The sequence below is a fragment of the Pleurodeles waltl genome, chromosome 6 (assembly GCF_031143425.1).
Source record: "Pleurodeles waltl isolate 20211129_DDA chromosome 6, aPleWal1.hap1.20221129, whole genome shotgun sequence".
Classification (NCBI taxonomy): Eukaryota; Metazoa; Chordata; class Amphibia; order Caudata; family Salamandridae; genus Pleurodeles; species Pleurodeles waltl.
The window spans coordinates 1,379,365,016-1,379,384,789 of record NC_090445.1 but is presented as its reverse complement, the minus strand read 5'-3'; the positions used below and the strand labels follow the sequence as shown (position 1 = coordinate 1,379,384,789).

The 19,774-nt window shown below is 49.0% G+C and overlaps 1 protein-coding gene across 7 annotated transcripts in view; it reads right to left on the bottom strand.

Moving 5' to 3' along the window:
* ATP13A2 (ATPase cation transporting 13A2) overlaps positions 1-19,774 on the bottom strand; it is a 671,851-nt gene that overhangs the window by 277,493 nt on the left and 374,584 nt on the right. For all 7 annotated transcript variants that reach the window (XM_069240690.1, XM_069240693.1, XM_069240692.1 and 4 more), the window contains one exon: positions 11,393-11,462. In XM_069240690.1, the coding sequence (XP_069096791.1) occupies positions 11,393-11,462 (70 nt within the window). The remainder of the gene's footprint in view (positions 1-11,392; positions 11,463-19,774) is intronic.

The window sequence follows — 19,774 nt, the reverse complement described above, 5'->3', positions numbered from 1 at the left end:
ACTCCCACACACCCAACACAATATAAAACACACACCCACAAACCCCTACGACCAAAAATTAGAGAGAAGGCCAGAGAGAGACAGCACAGAATAGAGAACCCCATCACACAGAGGCACACTACACCATCATCCACACAACATCCACGCACAAAACACCACATACCACTACACTCACCACACTCATCAACACATACACCACCTCACACATCACACACACCATCCCATGGCACGCCAAAGACACCCTCGCTTTTCCGAAGAGGAGCTCAGGGTCATGGTGGAGGAAATCGTACGGGTAGAGCCACAGCTATTTGCATCACAGGTACAGCACACATCCATAGCCAGGAAGATGGAGCTATGGCAAAGAATAGTCGACAGGGTCAACGCTGTGGGACAGCATCCAAGAAATAGGGAGGACATCAGGAAGAGGTGGAACGACCTACGGGGGAAGGTGCGTTCCACGGTATCCAGGCACCACATCGCGGTTCAGCGGACTGGCGGCGGACCCCGACCTCCTCCCCCACAACTAAAAACATGGGAGGAGCAAGTCTTGTCCATCTTGCATCCTGAGGGCCTCGCAGGAGTCGTTGGAGGAACGAACACTGGTAAGTCAAATCTTAAATATCATATCCCCCACCTTACCTGCATGCTATCACACACACCCACCCTCACACCCTCCCCTATCACCCTAACTCCTCACTAATGTACCCATAACACCAACCACCCATCCCAACACCAAGACCTGCATGACACAACTAAGCATGGATACCCATCACTAAAGCATGCCCACTGCACATACCCAGAACACCCCCCAACCATCAGCACACAAGCCCCCACACAGGCATGCCTGCACTGGTGTACACGCACACCTAACCACTGCACACCATGAAACACACACATGCAATAATCATGTACTTATACCCCCGCAGGAACCCGAAGGAATGTCACCACACCAGAGGGTCCAGACAACACCACTCCACCCCCAGAAGAGGCCCACAGTGACGACAGCAGCTCTGCCCTACTGGATCTTGATGACCAGCCCAGACCATCGTGGGCCTCAGGACAGTCGGTTCCCCTTGCCCAGCCACAGCCCAACACCGAACTTCCACCCTCTGGTAACACCAGCACAGCACCCACCCAGCGGGCCCATACCTCCCTACCCAGGACAGGTCAATCAGCGGTGTGTCCACCACTACAGGGCACCCAGGCTAACCCAACACCCCAACAACAACAGGGACCTGGGGGCAGTGGTAGTGGGCACACGGTCCAGTGGACCGAGGCACAGGAACACAGGGGAACTGGGAGGGCTGCTGTGCGACAGAGGGAGGACAGGCCAAGGGAACCTACTCTCAACGAGGCCCTCTCCTCCATCATGGGAGCATACCACCACTTCCAGGAGACGATGGCAACGGTCCTGGACAAGTTGCAGGAGACCCTGCGTCTGCAGGAGGAGCAGTATTTGGGGTTCAGGGAGGAGCTCAGGACCATCGGCTCCGCCCTGGGCACCATTGTAGGGGTGCTGACGGACATTCAAAAGACCTTGAGGGACACCGTGGCACTCCAAGTGGCCCCTGACACTAGCCAGGACGATGAAATGCCCACCACCTCCGCCGGCGCTAGTGGACAGGACGCCCCGCCACAGGACCAACACACCAGCACCACACCCCCTGCAGACGGACAACCACCACGCAAGCGGTCCCTGAGATCCAGGAACAGGACAGAGCAAGATGGCAAGAGCCCCGCCAGGAAAAAAGACCACCCTGATTGTCCCCCCACTGTACCATTTTGTTACCCTGTCCAAATCGGAACTGCCCCAGCTCCACTTCCAATGGCCAGATGTGCAATGTACCTGTGAGACTAATGGACTGGACTCTGCCATGGACATTCTTCCACAATACCCCATCCCCATTTCACAACCCCCCTTCATGGTTATGCACTTAAATAAACACCCTTGAAACACTAATAAAACTGGAGTCAGTCAATGATTTTGAACTTTGTATAGTCAATTACAGTGTCAAAAATGGTTACCCATTGGAAGTCCAACATACCAATGTCAAACATCACAAGCCTTTCAAGGGTGCAAGCTGATGACACGTAGGTTACCACATTTGTGAAACTGAAATGGAAGGGGACAACTCAATTAACAAATAGTGAGTGAAATGTAGGTACAGGATAGAGGTAGACGTGTGAAATTTAATGTTATGTTAAACCTGAAAATGTACTCACCTGTGTCTCACTGGAAATATTGCTGTATGACTGACTCCCTGTTGTCGTTTTCTTCTTCATCAGCTTCATCCTCATCACTGTCCACAGGCTCCACCGCTGCTACAACACCGTCATCTGGATCATCCTCCTGCAGAAAAGGCACCTGGCGTCGCAATGCCAAATTATGGAGCATGGAGCAGGCGATGATGATGTTGCACACCTTCTTCGGTGAGTAGAATAGGGACCCACCTGTCATATGGAGGCATCTGAACCTGGCCTTCAGGAGGCCGAAGGTGTGTTCGATCACCCTCCCAGTCCGCCCATGGGCCTCATTGTACCGTTCCTCTGCCCTGGTCCTGGGATTCCTCACTGGGGTCAATAGCCAGGACAGGTTGGGGTAACCAGAGTCCCCCAATAGCCATACACTGTGCCTCTGGAGTTGACCCATCATATCAGGGATGCTGCTATTCCGCAGGATGTAGGCGTCATGCACTGAGCCAGGGAACATAGCATTTACCTGCGAGATGTACTGGTCTGCCAAACAGACCATCTGGACATTCATGGAATGATAACTCTTCCTGTTCCTGTACACCTGTTCACTCCTGCGGGGGGGACCAGAGCTATATGGGTCCCATCAATGGCACCTATGATGTTCGGGATATGTCTAAGGGCATAGAAGTCACCTTTCACTGTAGGCAAATCCTCCACCTCAGGGAAAATGATGTATCTCCTTACGTGTTTCAGCAGGGCAGACAACACTCTGGACAACACGTTGGAAAACATAGGCTGGGACATCCCTGATGCCATGGCCACAGTAGTCTGAAATTACCCACTTGCAAGGAAATGGAGCACTGACAGCACCTGAACGTCAGGGGGGATTCCAGTCGGATGGCGGATTGGTGACATCAGGTCTGGCTCCAACTGGGTACATAGTTCCTGGATTGTGGCACGGTCAAACCGGTAGGTCACGATCAAATGTCTCTCTTCCATTGTCAACAGGTCCACCAGCGGTCGGTACACCGGCGGATTCCGCCATCTTCCAATATGTCCCAACTGACGGTGCCTAAGAAGGACAACAGCGAAGAAACTGTCACCATACCTCCAGATATGTACCCACAGTCACACACAAGACTACAACAGACAATTAACCCATCCGGGAATTTTTTTGAGTGTAGGCCTCGGTATGTTTGACGCAGTAGTAAATGAAGCCATGTGGGCCCCTGAAATGGCGGCTGCCTGACCTCTAAACTGGGACAATGGAATTGTGGCGTAACTGCGCTGGCGTTGGACACCATCGCGGTAGGCGGTCGTAGAGCGTGGCGCAATGCTGCATTGGTTAACATTGGACCCTATGGGTCCCCGGAGCCAATGAACAGGTGCGCTGGCGGTGATGATGCGCCCCGCCGCGGACGTCACCGCCGCGGACGTCACCACCATTTTCTATCTCTTCAATCACTAGATACCTGACCTTTGACAGGAGAGGACCTACACTGCTAGTGCTGCTGTGATCTCGGTCTGGAAGCGACAATGGCTGCTGCGTCTGGGGAAAGGGCCCTTGCCTTCACTGCACAGGAGTTGGAGAAACTTGTGGATGGGGTCCTCCCCCAGTACACGCTACTCTACGGTCCTCCGGACCAACAGGTTAGTACACAGGGAGCACGTTGGATGGGCTAGGCCTGGGTGGACAGGGCTGTGTGGGAGAGGGAAGGGGGCAGAGTTCTTACAACAGAAATGCATGGGGATGAATGGGCCACATGGACAGAGTTGGGAAGGGGCCACTCACATTGACAGTGCAGTAGGTAATGACTTTTCCTCTTTCCTTGTGCATGTCATGTAGGTCAGCGCCCACCAGAAGAGGGACATTTGGCGTGCCATCGCCAAGGAAGTCCGGACCCTGGGGGCCCACCAGGGACGGGGCACCCACTGCCGGAAGAGACGGGAGGACATTCGCCGCCGCAGCAAGAAGACGGCGGAGGCTCAGCTGGGGATGGCCTCCCAACGTGGGAGGGGTGCCCGTCGCACCATGTCCCCCCTGATGTTCCGGATCCTGGCGGTGGCCTACCCGGAGTTGGATGGGCGCTTAAGGACATCACAGCAGACACAAGGGGGTGAGTACAACCTCATTCTGTGGACTTTGCGTGCAGTGGAGGTGTCTGGGTGGGGGAGGTGGGCTGTGGGTGTCCCTAGGCCAGGGCGCGTTAGGTAGGCAAGGCCCCTCCGTAATGTAGGCCATGTGCGACTCTACCCCAGCTCAGAACAGAGGCAAGTTGATGTATAGTTGCCCCTTTGCCATCCATGTGCGCAGATTTCTACCATTGCCATGTAGGCCATATCCCAGAAATTGCATGTGCAGAGGGCAGGAGCACGGCGTAATGCATGGGGCTGCTGCGTCTGTCTTGTCCGCCAACGGTAGCGGTATGCCATGCACTAAAACTCTCTTTCTTCTGTCTCCCCCCTTTTCCTGCTCTCCCTGTCCTTTTGTCCATCAGCATCATCAGGCGGAGGTACAGTGGCACAGGAGCACGAGGGAGCTGCATCCCACATGGCCATGGAGGGCCACACCACAGACTCTGAATGCCCCAGAGGGACGGAGGGCGAGGGGAGCTTCACGTCGGCCACAGGATCACCAACCAGCGACACGGACTCGTCCGCCGATGTGAGCTCCCCTGTGGGGGCGGCACCATCTGTGCGCCCCACTTCTACAGGTACAGCCGCCACCTCCCCTACCAGCCCCGCCCAGTCTCGTCTACACACACACCTGCATGCACCACATCTACAGGCACTAGGACTCGCACCAGGACACCCAGCACCACAAGCCGCTCACCTGCACTCACCACCTCCACTGCCATTTACACGTCCCCTGTGTCCTCTCCTAGTGTGTCTGTGACGCCCCCTCCCAAAGTACACAAACGCCGGCAATCACTCACCCAACATCCATCCACCTCACGACAGCCTCCAGTACCTGCACCCAAAACACCGAAAGTGACACCTCCTACAACCACCTCCTCTACCTCCACTCCCAGACCCCCTCCAGCTACCCATCCCAGTGTCCGTCAGAAACTGTCCCTATGTCAAATTGACCTGTTTGCCCCCACCCTCCCTTCAGTTCATCAGTCCCGTCGTAGCGCCTCAGCCAAAAAGCCTCCAGTGCCAGTGGTGCGTGTTCCAGGTTTTTGGAGTGCACCGTCCACCAGGGCAGGCAGTAGGACCCGGAGCCAAGGCACTGGCAGCCCACCCCCTGTAGAGGCTCTGAAATTGGAGAGTGGACGACTGGACCGTGTCAAGACTCCTGGTGGGACAACAACTGAAATGGGATCGAAGGCGACTGGTGAGTCAGCTGTAACTCCAAAGAAGGTGGGGAAGGTCCCGAGGAAGTCTGCCCAGCCTGTTGTGAGTGTCACGGCGGAGAAGTGCGCCATCATTTCCGGCGGTCCAGACACAACCGTCAGCACCGTCGTTACTGGTCAGGAGACCGCCGCCGGAGTCACAGCCCAGGAGGGCCCAAGTATCGTTACTGGTCAGGAGACCGCCGCCGGAGTCACAGCCCAGGAGGGCCCAAGTATCGTTACTGGTCAGGAGACCGCCGCCGGAGTCACAGCCCAGGAAGGCCCAAGTATCGTTACTGGTCAGGAGACCGCCGCCGGAGTCACAGCCCAGGAGGGCCCAAGTATTGTTACTGGTCAGGAGACCGCCGCCGGAGTCACAGCCCTGGAGGGCCCAAGTATCGTTACTGGTCAGGAGACCACAGCCGGAGTCACAGCCCAGGAGGGCCCAAGTATCGTTACTGGTCAGGAGACCAACGCCGGAGTCACAGCCCAGGAGGGCCCAAGTATCGTTACTGGTCCGGAGACCACCGCCAGAGTCACAGCCCAGGAGGGCCCAAGTATCGTTACTGGTCAGGAGACCACCGCCAGAGTCACAGCCCAGGAGGGCCCAAGTATCGTTACTGGTCAGGAGACCACCGCCGGAGTCACAGCCCAGGAGGGACCAGGATCCCACAGCCCCGCTGGGCAATGATGGAACGTCAAGCCACACACCAATGTCCAGTGTGGAGATCGTCATGCCACACACCAATGTCCAGTGTGGAGATCGTCATGCCACACACCAATGTCAGTATCCGAACCGCTATGTCAGAGCACCGCTGAACAGGGCAAAGACCGCCATGGTGAAGACCGCTGAACATGGCAAAGACCGCCATGGTGAAGACCGCTGAACAGGGCAAAGACTGCCATGGCTAAGCACCGCTGAACAGGGCAAAGACTGCCATGGCTAAGCACCGCTGAACAGGGCAAAGACCGCCATGGTGAAGACCACTGAACAGGGCAAAGACCGCCATGGTGAAGACCGCTGAACAGGGCAAAGACCGCCATGGTGAAGACCACTGAACAAGGCAAAGACTGCCATGGCTAAGCACCGCTGAACAGGGCAAAGACCGCCATGGTGAAGACCGCTGAACAGGGCAAAGACCGCCATGGTGAAGACCGCTGAACAGGGCAAAGACCGCCATGGTGAAGACCGCTGAACAGGGCAAAGACTGCCATGGCTAAGGACCGCTGAACAGGGCAAAGACCGCCATGGTGAAGACCGCTGAACAGGGCAAAGACTGCCATGGCTAAGCACCGCTGAACAGGGCAAAGACCGCCATGGTGAAGACCGCTGAACAGGGCAAAGACCGCCATGTCAGAGCACCGCTGAACAGGGCAAAGACCGCCATGGTGAAGACTGTTGAACAGGGCAAAGACCGCCATGGTGAAGACCGCTGAACAGGGCAAAGACCGCCATAGCTAAGCACCGCTGAACAGGGCAAACACCGTGTGGGTATGAATAGGCCGCCACATCAAGCATCCTTATCCCATGTGCAGCTGGGACAGTGACAGGAAATGAACTTTCACGGGGAGACCAGTCCCACCCAGTACCAGTATAGAACTGCAGATACTTGCGAAAATGTAGCTTTGCATTCCCCAGGATGGTCTAGTGGGCAACCCAACCACTGTAAAGACTTGTGAGACTGTGGCTTTGCACTCCCCAGGATGTAACAGTGGGCAACCCACCCACTGTAGAGACTTGAGAGACTGTGGCTTTGCACTCCCCAGGATGTAACAGTGGGCAACCCACCCACTGTAGAGACTTGAGAGACTGTGGCTTTGCACTCCCCAGGATGTAACAGTGGGCAACCCACCCACTGTAGAGACTTGAGAGACTGTGGCTTTGCACTCCCCAGGATACATCAATGGTCATGGAGCCCCATCGTGGATCTGGCTATGCATTCATCTGGCTGAGGTGCCCCCCCTTCCCTTCCTTCTGAGGTGCCTGTAGTGTTTCTATCTGATGCCCCGGCAGTGTTCTCTCGGATTTTGGTCAGGTATCTATTGTGGGCCTCGCCCATGCATTTTTGGACTGTTGGTGCACGGACATTGTTGTGTACATATCTGCACTACTTCTTGTATTGTATATATAATTATGACAGATTTCGAGATATATATCAGTATTTTTTTGTATGACATGTATATTGGCACATTACAATGTTTGACCGAAATTCGCTTTGTCTTTGCATTCTTCCGGGGGGGATTGTGGGTTGTTCATGTGATTTTTGTAAATGCATTGGTGTGTATGTTGTGATATGCGAGGGTGGGGGTGTTTGGTGGGTGTCCCCCTAACTTTTGCCTCCCCCCTCCCCCGTGTCGTAGATGCAGTACTCACCGGTATCTTCTGTGCCTACGTCGCTGTTGGTCGTAGAGGAGCAGAAAGACAAGGGCAGGGAGTATTTGTAATTCCGGCTCCATGGTGGCCTCCTTCCTTGTGGGATGTGTTAAGGTGAGTGTTTTCCCATTGCTAAAGCTGTTTCCGCCGTGTTTTTATCCACAGTGAATCCGCCCCGGAAAAGGTGGCGGATTGGCCTGTTGTGATACTGTGGGTGGTACATTGTCTCCCGCCTGTCTGTTGGTGGTAACCGCCGCGCTGTTTGTCTGTACCGCCGTGGCGGGCGATGTGTTAAAGTGGCTGTCTTTGTTGGCGGTTTCCGCCAGGGTCGTAATTCCCTTTTTTTGTCCGCCGGCCTGTTTGCGGTATTTCCGCAGCTTTAACACCGTCCGCCAGGGTTGTAATGACCCCCAATATGCCGAAAGGAGCAGAAAGGCAGACTACTACGAACTGGCAGCATCAGCAAGCAGTTATGCAGGTGATGCTGGCTACGTAATATTGACAGTAGCATATGGAGATCCTGGTGGAAATGGCACTGCTATTCTGCCAGTGGAAGTCTGACAAGTTCAGTAGTGCTTCAGTGCTAATTATGGGCCAAATAGCCTAAGCAGGTGGTGCTGCCATAAATTGTCCGAGGAAGTTGGCCATGGAGCAGACAGTCTTCGCAAGAAACACTCTACAAATGATGCAGGAGTGTTTGTTATGAGGAACTGATAGCCCAGCAGGAGTTGCTGTGTTGAGTCCTTCAGGAATTCTGATCCCAGGATGATGACAATCTGCAAAAGGTGGCACTGCAGAATGTGAACTGTGAGGATTTAAGGGCCTGATCAAAAGACTCTAATAGGAACTGTTAGGTCTGCTACCTAAGGGGATCGTACTGTCTCACTGAGTATATAGCAGGGACTTGTGCAGTGTTGTGTAGGCAACTTCAAGCCTCTGCATAAAGCATAGTTGTAGAGTGGTGTAGGACTGACTATGGCCCGAAGGTGCTGACTGATACTGCAGCAGGTAATAATGCGTTGGCTACGAAACTGAAAGGATCGGTATGTGATTTGGTGAATGGAGCAAGAGTACTGAAGTAAAAGGCAATAGAGTATAAGTAGGGAACTGGAGGAATGTAGTCCATAGCTCCAAAGGGCTGCACTTAGGTGTATGTGGAGTGCTCGTGGTGGGTATATTGAAATTACAACAGTATTATAATGTTCCCTACACTGGACCTCATGCAGGGAGCAAGCACCAAAGACACTGGGTAGGGTTGGTGCTGTTAGAGAGGAGCACCATTAGTGGAAGCAGCCTCTTAAAAATGTTTTGGCCATAGCAATTTTTTGTCTTCAGGAGCGGCTCGCGGCTCGCGGCTCGCGGCACGTGACGGGCGGGCCGGTGGGGGGTGGTGGAGGAGGAATTAAAATTAATTTTAAAAAAACCCAAACTTATCTGAATCGCCGCTGCACCAGTCCTCTTTCCTTCACCGCAGGCTGCGGACACAGGCTCCCAAGACTGCTCTGCGGCCAATCTGAACGCTGCTGTCATGTTGCTGGCAGCATGACAGCAGCGTTCGGATTGGTCAGAGCGCCCAGCCAGGGCGCTCCCAGGCAGACTGGGAGCGCTTGCCTGATCTCTCCAACCTGGCAACTCAGTGACAGAGCTTAGTGCGCATGTGTGTCTGGCCGGCCTGAGACGGCCTGCCAAACATACATGCACACTGAGGGAGAGTGCTGAGCACTCCCCCTCTGTGCTCGTCACAGCCTGTAGCCCTGCCCCTTCTACAATAAAACAATCATAAATAGAGTTTATTATTGTTGAAGTTTGGCAGCTGCTGCTGCTGGCTGGGAAAGGGGAGGGTGGGGGAAACAGAGAGTGGAGGGGGGGTGATGCTCCTCCACCCTAGCAGTGATGTTTTTGATGACAATAAGGTCAGATGAACAACCTTGTCTGAGATTAAAGTCATTGCAGCTTCCTTTTTTGCTGAAGTCATAGTTATCAGTTTCTTGTGGGTAGCGGGAACATAATTTACTGTTCTTTCATCCTTGGAGCCATTGACAGACCTGCTGTTGATTGAGTCTGCAAATACAATATAGTAATCATCAAAGATGGGAAAGTTGACAATTTCATGGTTATCATAGTAAGCAGAGTTGTCATGGACGGTTGGGGGGGGGGTGCTAAAGTGCCTCATTTTGGTCTGCTTACCTTTATCCAAATAAAGTTTCTGAGATTTTTTTTTAGACTAGGTAGAGTAGTGGGACTTCTCTTCCGATAATGGTGGCTCACCAACCTTCTTTTTTTTCTAGGGCAATCTCAACAACCAATCTTCATTACCATATAAGGTATTTACTGAGTATTTTTTGCAAATTCTGCAGTTTTTAGCATGTTGTTAAGGATACAAGCAGTAGATGCATTCCATGTGGGGATAGTTCATATATAATTTATTTTTTCCATGGGAGCTGCAGGCTCTAAAAAGGGGTTTCATGCAGATTCTTCAAGGAAGCAGGAATGGCAATAATTCTTAACCAGACTAAAGACTACAAACTCATGAGATAAAGTGAAAGAAGAAATAGAAAACAAGTGAAAATTAACACTGATAGAAGATGCAACGAATAGTTCTTATGGTACTTTCACATAACGTGCAGTAGAAAAACAAAGATAAAAACAAAGGCCTCTAAGTTGAGTGATGTTCAGCGTGATGACGTTTTACTGGCGGTAGTTTGAGTCTTTCTCTATTTTTTCTACAGTGGTGACAGCGTTTATGGCCTCTGGATCTCTTCAGCATAGAATTATGCTATGTGACGGTTACTGTTGGATTTCTAGCTCGAAGATGGAGAATAATTCAAACACGTTCATCTATGAAAGATCCAATGCTGGAGAAATGAAATACGTTATACTTGAACATCCTCTATGCAAAGGACTAAGTAAACAGAAATGCACATTAAACATAGACCATTTAAGTGACATGTTTGACTGTTCTGCTCATCCCCTCTTTAAGGGCTACCAAAGAATCACTAAATCTCCCAGAAGACCAGGCATCCTCACTTCCGTTGACTCCTCTGTGTTCACGACTTTGCTGGGCCGGTGATTGTTTCTCAGGCAAGCTGCATCTAATGCATAAAAACTGCGCCCAAACATGCTTTACCATCTTTCAAAGAAAAAAAGATCGAGCCGAACACCACATCGTCAGTAAAATCAAAGACAAAATGTATTCTTCAGTTCATTAAATCTGAGCCTGTGGCATTGGCTTACGTGCCCAGTAACACGATGCCAAGGGGCAAAAAAAGTGACCTTTCCAGGGGGTCCGATACAACCTCTGAGGACCGATCGACTAAGACTGCAAAACAAAAGCAGCAGGTGCAGTCCAGTTAACAACCAAGAGCCGAAAGATACAAAGAGGTTTTCTACAAGTAACATTCTACACCCTCCTAGCACTTCATATTTGAAAGTCCTACATATTTACTGCTTTGCCTGGCACTGACCATTGAGATGAAATGCGCATTTTTACCTCTTCCACTAAAAGTCGGAGATAGGATTTCACCGGCACATCAATCAGGTTCTGGCCATAAATCTTCTTTCTGCAGGAAAACAAAAGTATTAGAAAGGCTGCACTGTAATGGAGGCGCTTCCCTGGCTGGAAGAGAGGGTCAGGGTCCGGGCTTCCCAGACTCGAGCCATCAAGTAGCGTCTCTGCCCGAGTGGTTTTCAAACTAAGAGGGTGCGTTTTCGCACTTCAGCTGCACAACCGAAAAACAACGTCGCTCATCTCTCCACAAGCAATAACGCAGCAGCCAAAAGAGGTGACAACAATATACGTAGACAGACATAGAAGGGCGTGGCAGGTACAAAATATTTAACGTATGGAATGTAGGATTCTTTGGTAGACTTTGTCCCAGTTCTTTAACTTTATCACAAGCACAGAAGCTGAGCAGATGCGATAGCACGAATAAAGAAACCGTTTTCCTGAATGGTAACTTTCAGCAATTCACGTGTTTTTACGGAATCCAAACTTCTTCAGGTTGGACCCAGGACAGTATTTGATAATGTTTTGAGAGGTTTTCGGAAATGTTACATGTTGCATCATGGTCTGACCTACGCAATTCCTGAAGTCTGCCCCAGGAACAGCGCTCTCACGTTCACCCTGGTGTTCCTAGTACGCTCCCCTCAGACCGTGGGCTCTCATCCTTCTCTGCATACCTAGATCCACCAATATCAATTGTTTGGGTGCTTGCAAAGTGAGCAAGGTATTCACAAACTTCACTGACAACCACAGAAGGTATATACAAATACAGCGTCGGCAGAGGACTCTTTTTGAAAAGGAAACATTGGAAACCCCTGTGTAAAGCTGAGGTCACTATCAATATATGTATTCCTTACGGGGCCTAATCTTAAATTTACATTCAGGTTGTGCAAGAATTAGCCCTGAGATCTGAAAGGTTTCTATTTCTGTTATATATTCTCGTACAGTACAAATTGCAAAGTGACTTAATAAGGTGCCGCCAACGCAGTGCTCGGGTATGTGCTCAAACATAATATTTACCAAAAAAGAGACCACAACAATTATCCTTGGTTCTTAGATTGAGATGTTAAAACAAACATGCATGAAACCTAACGCAATGTTGATTTGTCAATTATCAAGGAGCCAAAGGAGATGAATATTGACATTTCAAACCTTTGTTAATGAAAAGGTCTCCCCTCAGGACAAAGTCGTCTAGTCCCAAATCCTTTTCATTATGAGACGGGGTTGATTTAGTCACTCGTTTGTTTGATCATCTCATTTTAAGAACCAAGGAGGATTGTTGGTGTCTTTTTTTTGTAAATATTTTATTGTTGAGCACACACCTGAGCACTGCGTCCTTATAAAAAGTCACGCTGTCATTTGTATTTGTACTGTATGAGAATATATAACGGCAATAGAAACCTTTCTGATCTCATCTGCCTGAGTTTTTTACAACCTGAATGTAAATTTAACATAATGCTGCGTAAGGAATACATTTATTGAAGGGGACCTCGAGTTTACACAAGGGGTTTCCAACCTTTACTTTTCAAAAAAGAGTTCTATAGTGGACGCTGTATTTGTACATCATTCTGACCCCAGTCCCCGTGGGCACAGAGGGTTGCCCTAGTGACACTATAAAATCACAGGATCAGCATCACTGGCAGCCCCAGTGGAAAGATCTCTGTATGTATAAAGTAAGCATCTGCCATTGCTACGCATGTGCTATATCTTGTGCCTCTTGCTCACGCTTATAAACACCTTTTACCAGCTTTTCAAACTACAAATACTAAAACGGTTGGAATAGTCCGTTCTAGTTTAACCTGTTATGCTGATGAGCAGTAATGACCTTCATACTGTGGTCTAACTCCCTGGTCATCCAAATGAGTTTGATGGAAGGGGGACACGCTGTAGTAAGCAGATAAAATAGCTTTAATAATACTACTAATAATTACTACTATTAGTATAATCATTAGTATTGCTACTACAGTACATGGGAGCCTGTAATCCCAAAATGAACTCCCATCTCTAATTTACTTATTACAAGCGACTTGTGATTCATCTGTTACATATGGGGACATTGCTCCCTGCCGTACACCATCGGGCTACTGCAAGTCACCACGGTGTTCCATGACCATATAGAGGAATGAGGCATAAGGCGGAGTTACTTTATAAGGCTATGAATGGCAATATCCTTATGTACAGCAGAGGATAATTTATTCTTTATAATAAGTGGTTACACCATCACCTTTCCCACAAACCACTTAAATCATTGGCAATTAGCTCTTTCATGTGAAAGAAAGAGCATGTCTGCAAACATGAAGAATAAAAACAGAACCTACAGAACAAAAAAAACAAAAAAAGCTGTTACATTTTTGTGACAAAAAGATATTAGAATCAGTTTAATACAAGTCAGTTAAAAAAATATAAAAAAAGCATAGTTGCACGGAAGGACTAGTTACTTACCTTTGGTAACGCCTTATTTGATAGAGGCTATCCAGCCACAGATTCCTTACCATAGAATATTCCCAAGGCACAGACTGGATCCGGAAATTCTTGAGCTGTACCCTTGTGCGCCAGTAGGTACTCTTTATTGGCTTCGCGGCTAACATCCGTGGTGCCTATATAAGCGCCACCCCAGCATGCTGATATCAGTTTCTTTTTGTGAAATCTCCACGCCAAAAGAAGAGCCATGTCAGAAGGCCGATGGACCACTGTGCAGTCACTAACGACCCACAGGGACCCTCTAGAGAGAAGAAACCATTTGCAAAAATGGGGAGAATTAGTAAGGGATCTGCGACTAGATAGAAGTATCTACCAAAAAAGGCATTATTGAAGGTAGGTAACTTGTTCATCTGATAGAAACTTCTAGCTGCAGATTTCTTACTTTTGAATGAATATCCAAGCAATACCTCCTTGGAAGAGGGTCTGCGAACAGGTTTAGACTAGGAAGTCCTGGAGGACCAATCGGGAAAAGTCAGCATCGTGCTGGACCCAACTGTCTAGGCAGTAGTGGTTAGTAGCAACACAAAAGGATGATTGATGGAGTGCTGACACTTTTCAAGCACTCACCCCCAGTCCCAGATCTGAGTTAAATCTATTGTTCTTTTGCTCACCATGCCACCCCAGTTTGGATCCAGCCATATGCAAATCCGTTTTGACCCTGTTCCTGTCAGGCTAGGTCCTCCCTGGACCGAAAACAAGCATCCGGGGACTGGTTATGGGGTATCACCCCTCATCAGCCATGCTAGCTTGAATCCAGTGGCACACTGAGCAAGGGAGCCACATCTGGGTATACCCTGGCCACTTAGGGCAACCTTAGCAACACACAAGGATGAACGGACGGAGTGCTGAAACTTTTCAAACACTCGCCCCCAAGTCCCAGATCTGGGTTAGTGATTAGTAAACATGTTCAGAGAAACCCACGTAGTAGCTGGACAGATATCCGGGACGGGAACTCCATGAGCTAATGCAGTGGTCGCAGCCTATGCTCTTGTGAAATGAACAGGCAAGCCTTTGGGGATTGCTTTTTGACTGAATGTAGCACATTTTAATGTAGAATACAATTCACATGGAGATGGTCCATCTCTGCGTGACCTTTCATTTTTTGGCTCTAGTGAACCTTACAAGAGTTTATCGCCCATCCAATGTTCCCTTGTGTCATAAATGTAGAACAACAACGCTCTTTTTGGGTCCAGGCGGAGGGAACAAAGTCAGAAGTGTGACATTTTGACCAATGTGGTACGTCATAACCACCCTTGGCAGGAAACACACAGGTGAAGAAAATCAGTTTGTCTGGGATGAAGTTGGTGCATCGAGGGTACATAGAGAAGGCCTAATGCTTGCTAACCTTCCTGGCTGATGTGATGGCCACTAAGAAAGCTGTTTTGATGGCAAGAGATGCAGAGGGCAACTATGCATAGGCTCGAATAGAGAAGACGTCAAAAACATTAAAAACAAACTGAGGTCTCATTGGGGCATAATAAAGGGTTTTGGAGGGAACGTGCTGAAGTACTTTTAGTAAAAAAGTCACAACAGAGAGGGCAGAGGTGGCAACCGTAAGAAAGCTGATATGGCTGAAAGATACCCTTTGAATGTGCCCAAAGCAAAGTCTTGCTTGACAAGCGATAAAACAAACAAAACCTCAGATAAGAACACCGAAGGAGGAGCAATATGCTTTTCAGCACACCAAGTCACAAACTTGTCGAAACAACAGGTGTATATGGTGTTAGTTGAGGAACACTTGCCTGCCAGAATGACTTTGCAGACTTCTGAAGAGCGGTCACAGACTGTCCTCTGCCGCCGTTCAATCTCCATGCATGAAGCCAGACAGTGCACAGGGCAACACAAGATCCTCCTGAGAGGCAGCCTGATCGGAGGACCAATGCTCATGTTCAGACATTCAGGATACCATATCCTCCATGCCCAAACCAGAGCCACAAGAATGACTCAGGTCCAGTCATTTATGATATCTTTGAAAACTATGGGTAGGGCTGGTATCGGCGGGAAGGTGTACAGGAGGCCTGAATTACACTCAAGACAATATGTATCTCCAAGCGAGAGCAGCTATGCAGAAGCGCTGACATTGTACATTCTCAGTGGTGGGAAATAGATCTAACCAGGGTTCGCCCCAGTCGAGGAAGAGATCTTGCATCACCTCATTCTTACTGAGAATGGGAAAGGGGAACCCCGCTGAACTATTTGAAGCACCCATTTGTCTGAGGTGATGGACTTACATCGGGCAGGTGGTGCTTGATCCTGCCACAGACTGGTTGCCCGTGATGGTGAGAGGGCATATTAACGGGGTTTGGGTGCTGTGCTGCCGGGCGAGGGGTGGCAGACCTCTGGCTGTGGCCACTAAAGGACTAGGGAGCGGGTTACCATGGTGGCTGAGCAGGAATGGGCACGCTTGGTAGCCCCTACCATAGCCACGGAAGAGGTGAAAGGGAGAGTGGGGGTGGTGCAGGGCTGAGGAGAGTCACAGTTTTCAGGTGGTGGCCCTACTTCCTTTAAAGGACTTGAGCTCTGAACCTGCCTCATTGCCAAACATTGGAGAGACATCAAAGGGCATGTCATTAAGGGATGCCTGTATATACCCCGAAAAGGCTGTAGGCCTCGGCCATGTGCAGCGATGGAGTGCCTCTGATGAAGCAATTACTCTCCTGAGTGAGTCATTATATTCAGTCTGCAGCAAATAGTGAACTTTTCTGCCCCCTGCGATCAGCAATAGCCTAGAGCAGGATGGCTTGAGCCTTCTCCGAGATTATTGAAGCACTTGCTCAATTGAATCCCAAGCTGTGGGCGAATATATGCCCAAGATGCACGCAATGTTCACTAACCACAGTGCAAGGCTGGTAGAAGAGAAAATCCTCCTACCGAAAGTATCAAGCCTTTTAGATCCCCTATCTAGTGGTGTGGTAGAGAGCGCACCAGGTTGACTCTGGACATGGAGGCCTTGACAACCAGATTCTCCTGGGTAAGGTGCTGGGTGAGAAAAGCTTGGTCCCCAGGAGTGGGGTGATGGTGGCGGGTAATTGTCCCGTGCACAGGAGCTCTTGGGCAGGGCTCAGCCCACGTCCTCAGCAGAACATCAATGAGTGTTTAATTGAAGGGACGAGGTTCTGTGGGGGCAACTCCAGCTTGAAGCACCTCTGTCAAGACGTCTGTCTTGACTGCAACAGAAGGCAGAGTGTGATCCCCAGCCATCCGCCTCGCTACCATGACAAAGGAAGTCCCTTCCTTCCTAGACACACTAGGAAGAGAGAATAGGCCAGTGTGTGGATAGGTGTCCAGGCCAATGGCATCCACCAGTTTCTCAACCAGCTATCTTTAAGCTCTTCCATAGGGCTGATAGCCAGAAGGACCCTCAGATCCATCCCAATCTTTTTTCCCCAGAGGGCCTACCAGTAAAGGGAGGCACTGTGACCGATCAAGAGGGTTATATTCCAGTCAGACTGCTGCTGTTGTGTAACTCTTGTGACTCCACGAGACTGCTGGACGGGGGCAGCAGCACCACCATTTGCAGGTGACTGAATCCCTCCCACACTTGATTAGCAACTGTCAGCCCAACCCTACCAGCTTGCTAGCAATACCGCATCAAGACACAAAGGGTGGAGGTGTTTTGTGGCTGTCTAGTTCATGACACTCAAGTGCCTTCTCAGGGGAGTTGTGGTGAAAGAGCCATACCATTTTCTCTCATAAGCAACAAGTCTGGTACACATACACAGGTTAACGGAAGAGACGCGGAATAGTTTTCAATACATTTATTGAAAAGACTGCAATCTACAATGAAATGCATGAGCTACAATAATGAAGATAATGAGACATAACAGAATTAGGATTGTGAGAATCAGTGATGTAAACATGAACAATCCCAACATATTGCAATAAACATGGATAAATGATTCCTACCTAATGCCTAATCTATGGCCTACAGCAAGGAGATGGCAGTGTTAGCCCAATCTGTCCGTTGAGAGTCCCTGAGAGACTCACCAACCCCCTTTACTTTGGCACAAGGTTCTGACCTCGTCTCCTGATCAGGCTGTCGAGACAAGGCTCAGGTTGACTGAAAAATAGCGTGCAGCATGGAAATTCCTGGCCGGAAGGACCCCTCTAACTACCCTTGTCCCACATGATGTTTATATAGGTAAGCATGTTTTGTTCTGCGAATTAGGCCTGATGTGAACATGTACCTAAGCAATAAATTGTTTATGCAGGCTTTTGACGGCAATATCAGACATTATCTTGTAATGTTCTCATTCTGTTCTTGTCACCCCGAGGGCAAGGAACACAATGGAAGATGTAATACATAATGATAAAAACACTTTCGCTAAGTGACAAGAGATAACAAAGATAAAACATCACTACTAAAAAGCAGGCCATTCTAAAATGAATATATGAAAACAGAACAGTGTATCCAGGTAAAAGGGCACAGGCCACAGGCCTCAGCTAAGCTAAGCTAAGCTAAAATAAACATGCCCAAACCAGACTAAAAATGGACCCACAGCACTGCCAGCACCCAAGGTATAAATACAGCTGCATTGTAAACAAGGAAAACAGGAACTGCCTTTTCTTTCTTCTGATATATTTTTATCAAATGAAAAGAGATCAGCAGAAAGGAGATATTTATGGCAACATGTTTATTTTTTTCAACTCTATAGATCGTTATAGGAAAGGAAGAATCTCTTGATGTTTCAACACAATCTTAGACAGCATTTTTAAAATTGTATTTACATTAAACCAATCCTAACATTTTTGTGCGAAAATGACCAACAGCTTTTTAAGTGTGTTTAATTTTGTATTACTTAGTCTGCTTTTACTCTTTGTGTCTGCAATAAATATTAAACCGCAAGTCACCAAGGATGTAAGCAGTTTGTGGGATGGCTGATGGTATAACCATGTGGGCTAAGAAATAAAATACCCCGTGCCAAACATTGTAATGATATTGCAAGTCACCTTGGCATTCCATCAATGTATCATGGGAATCAGCTTTCAGGCTCATTGCTCTATATAGCCCCTGGGTTACTTGCGATATAACTATAACGTATGGCAGGGGTACTTTATCCCAAATAGTATGCTTATAGTTTTTACAATTTTATTGTTTACATTATGATGATGTTTAATTAAGCTTATACTGTTCCTGAGTTCTGACTATCAAAAAGGACAACACTGGATAATAATAATTATTGTTATGTGATATCCACACAATCACCAAACTACTGGCCTCGTACACTTCAAGAGAGGGTGTGTCCACACTCTTCTGTCTTTATAAACTTCAATAAGACTTCCCTCAATTCTTACAGCACTGAACTTATACACTTGGAAGGAGTCTTGCTCTTTTACCTATTCCCAGTATTACAAATCTTATGTTATTACTAGGCACAAACTTGCCCAGCTGGGCCACAAATGATTCAAGTTGCTACACTCCCTGGACGGAATATTCTGTGAAGTGAGAGGGATTTTCCAAAATCAGGATTACAGGTTGTAGCACGTCTTTTGTACAGATGGAAGAACCTTTGATCATCTGGAATGGCACAGAGGTTGTTCAGAGGTAAGCTGCTTAGCAGAGAATGCCATGCAAGATCGGACTCCTGGCATGTGTGTGGACAGTACATAGGGACTGAGCAAGGAGTGTGCTTGTGATCCCCTACAGAACTATTGTTCTGCCAATGTGAGCATTGTTCCAGGCATCTGGTGAACTTTTCTAACAATCACTGCTCCTACCCTTCAAACCCACAACAGGGCCTACAGCAGCAGATGCCACATGGTTGAGCACAGAGTAGAGGTCGGTGCGTGAAGCAAAGCTGGAGCCTGGTATGCATCAATGGCTGACTCTGACTAGGCCCTTGCCCATGGGGACTGTTGAGTCCAAACAGAACCAAACTAAGCATCCCA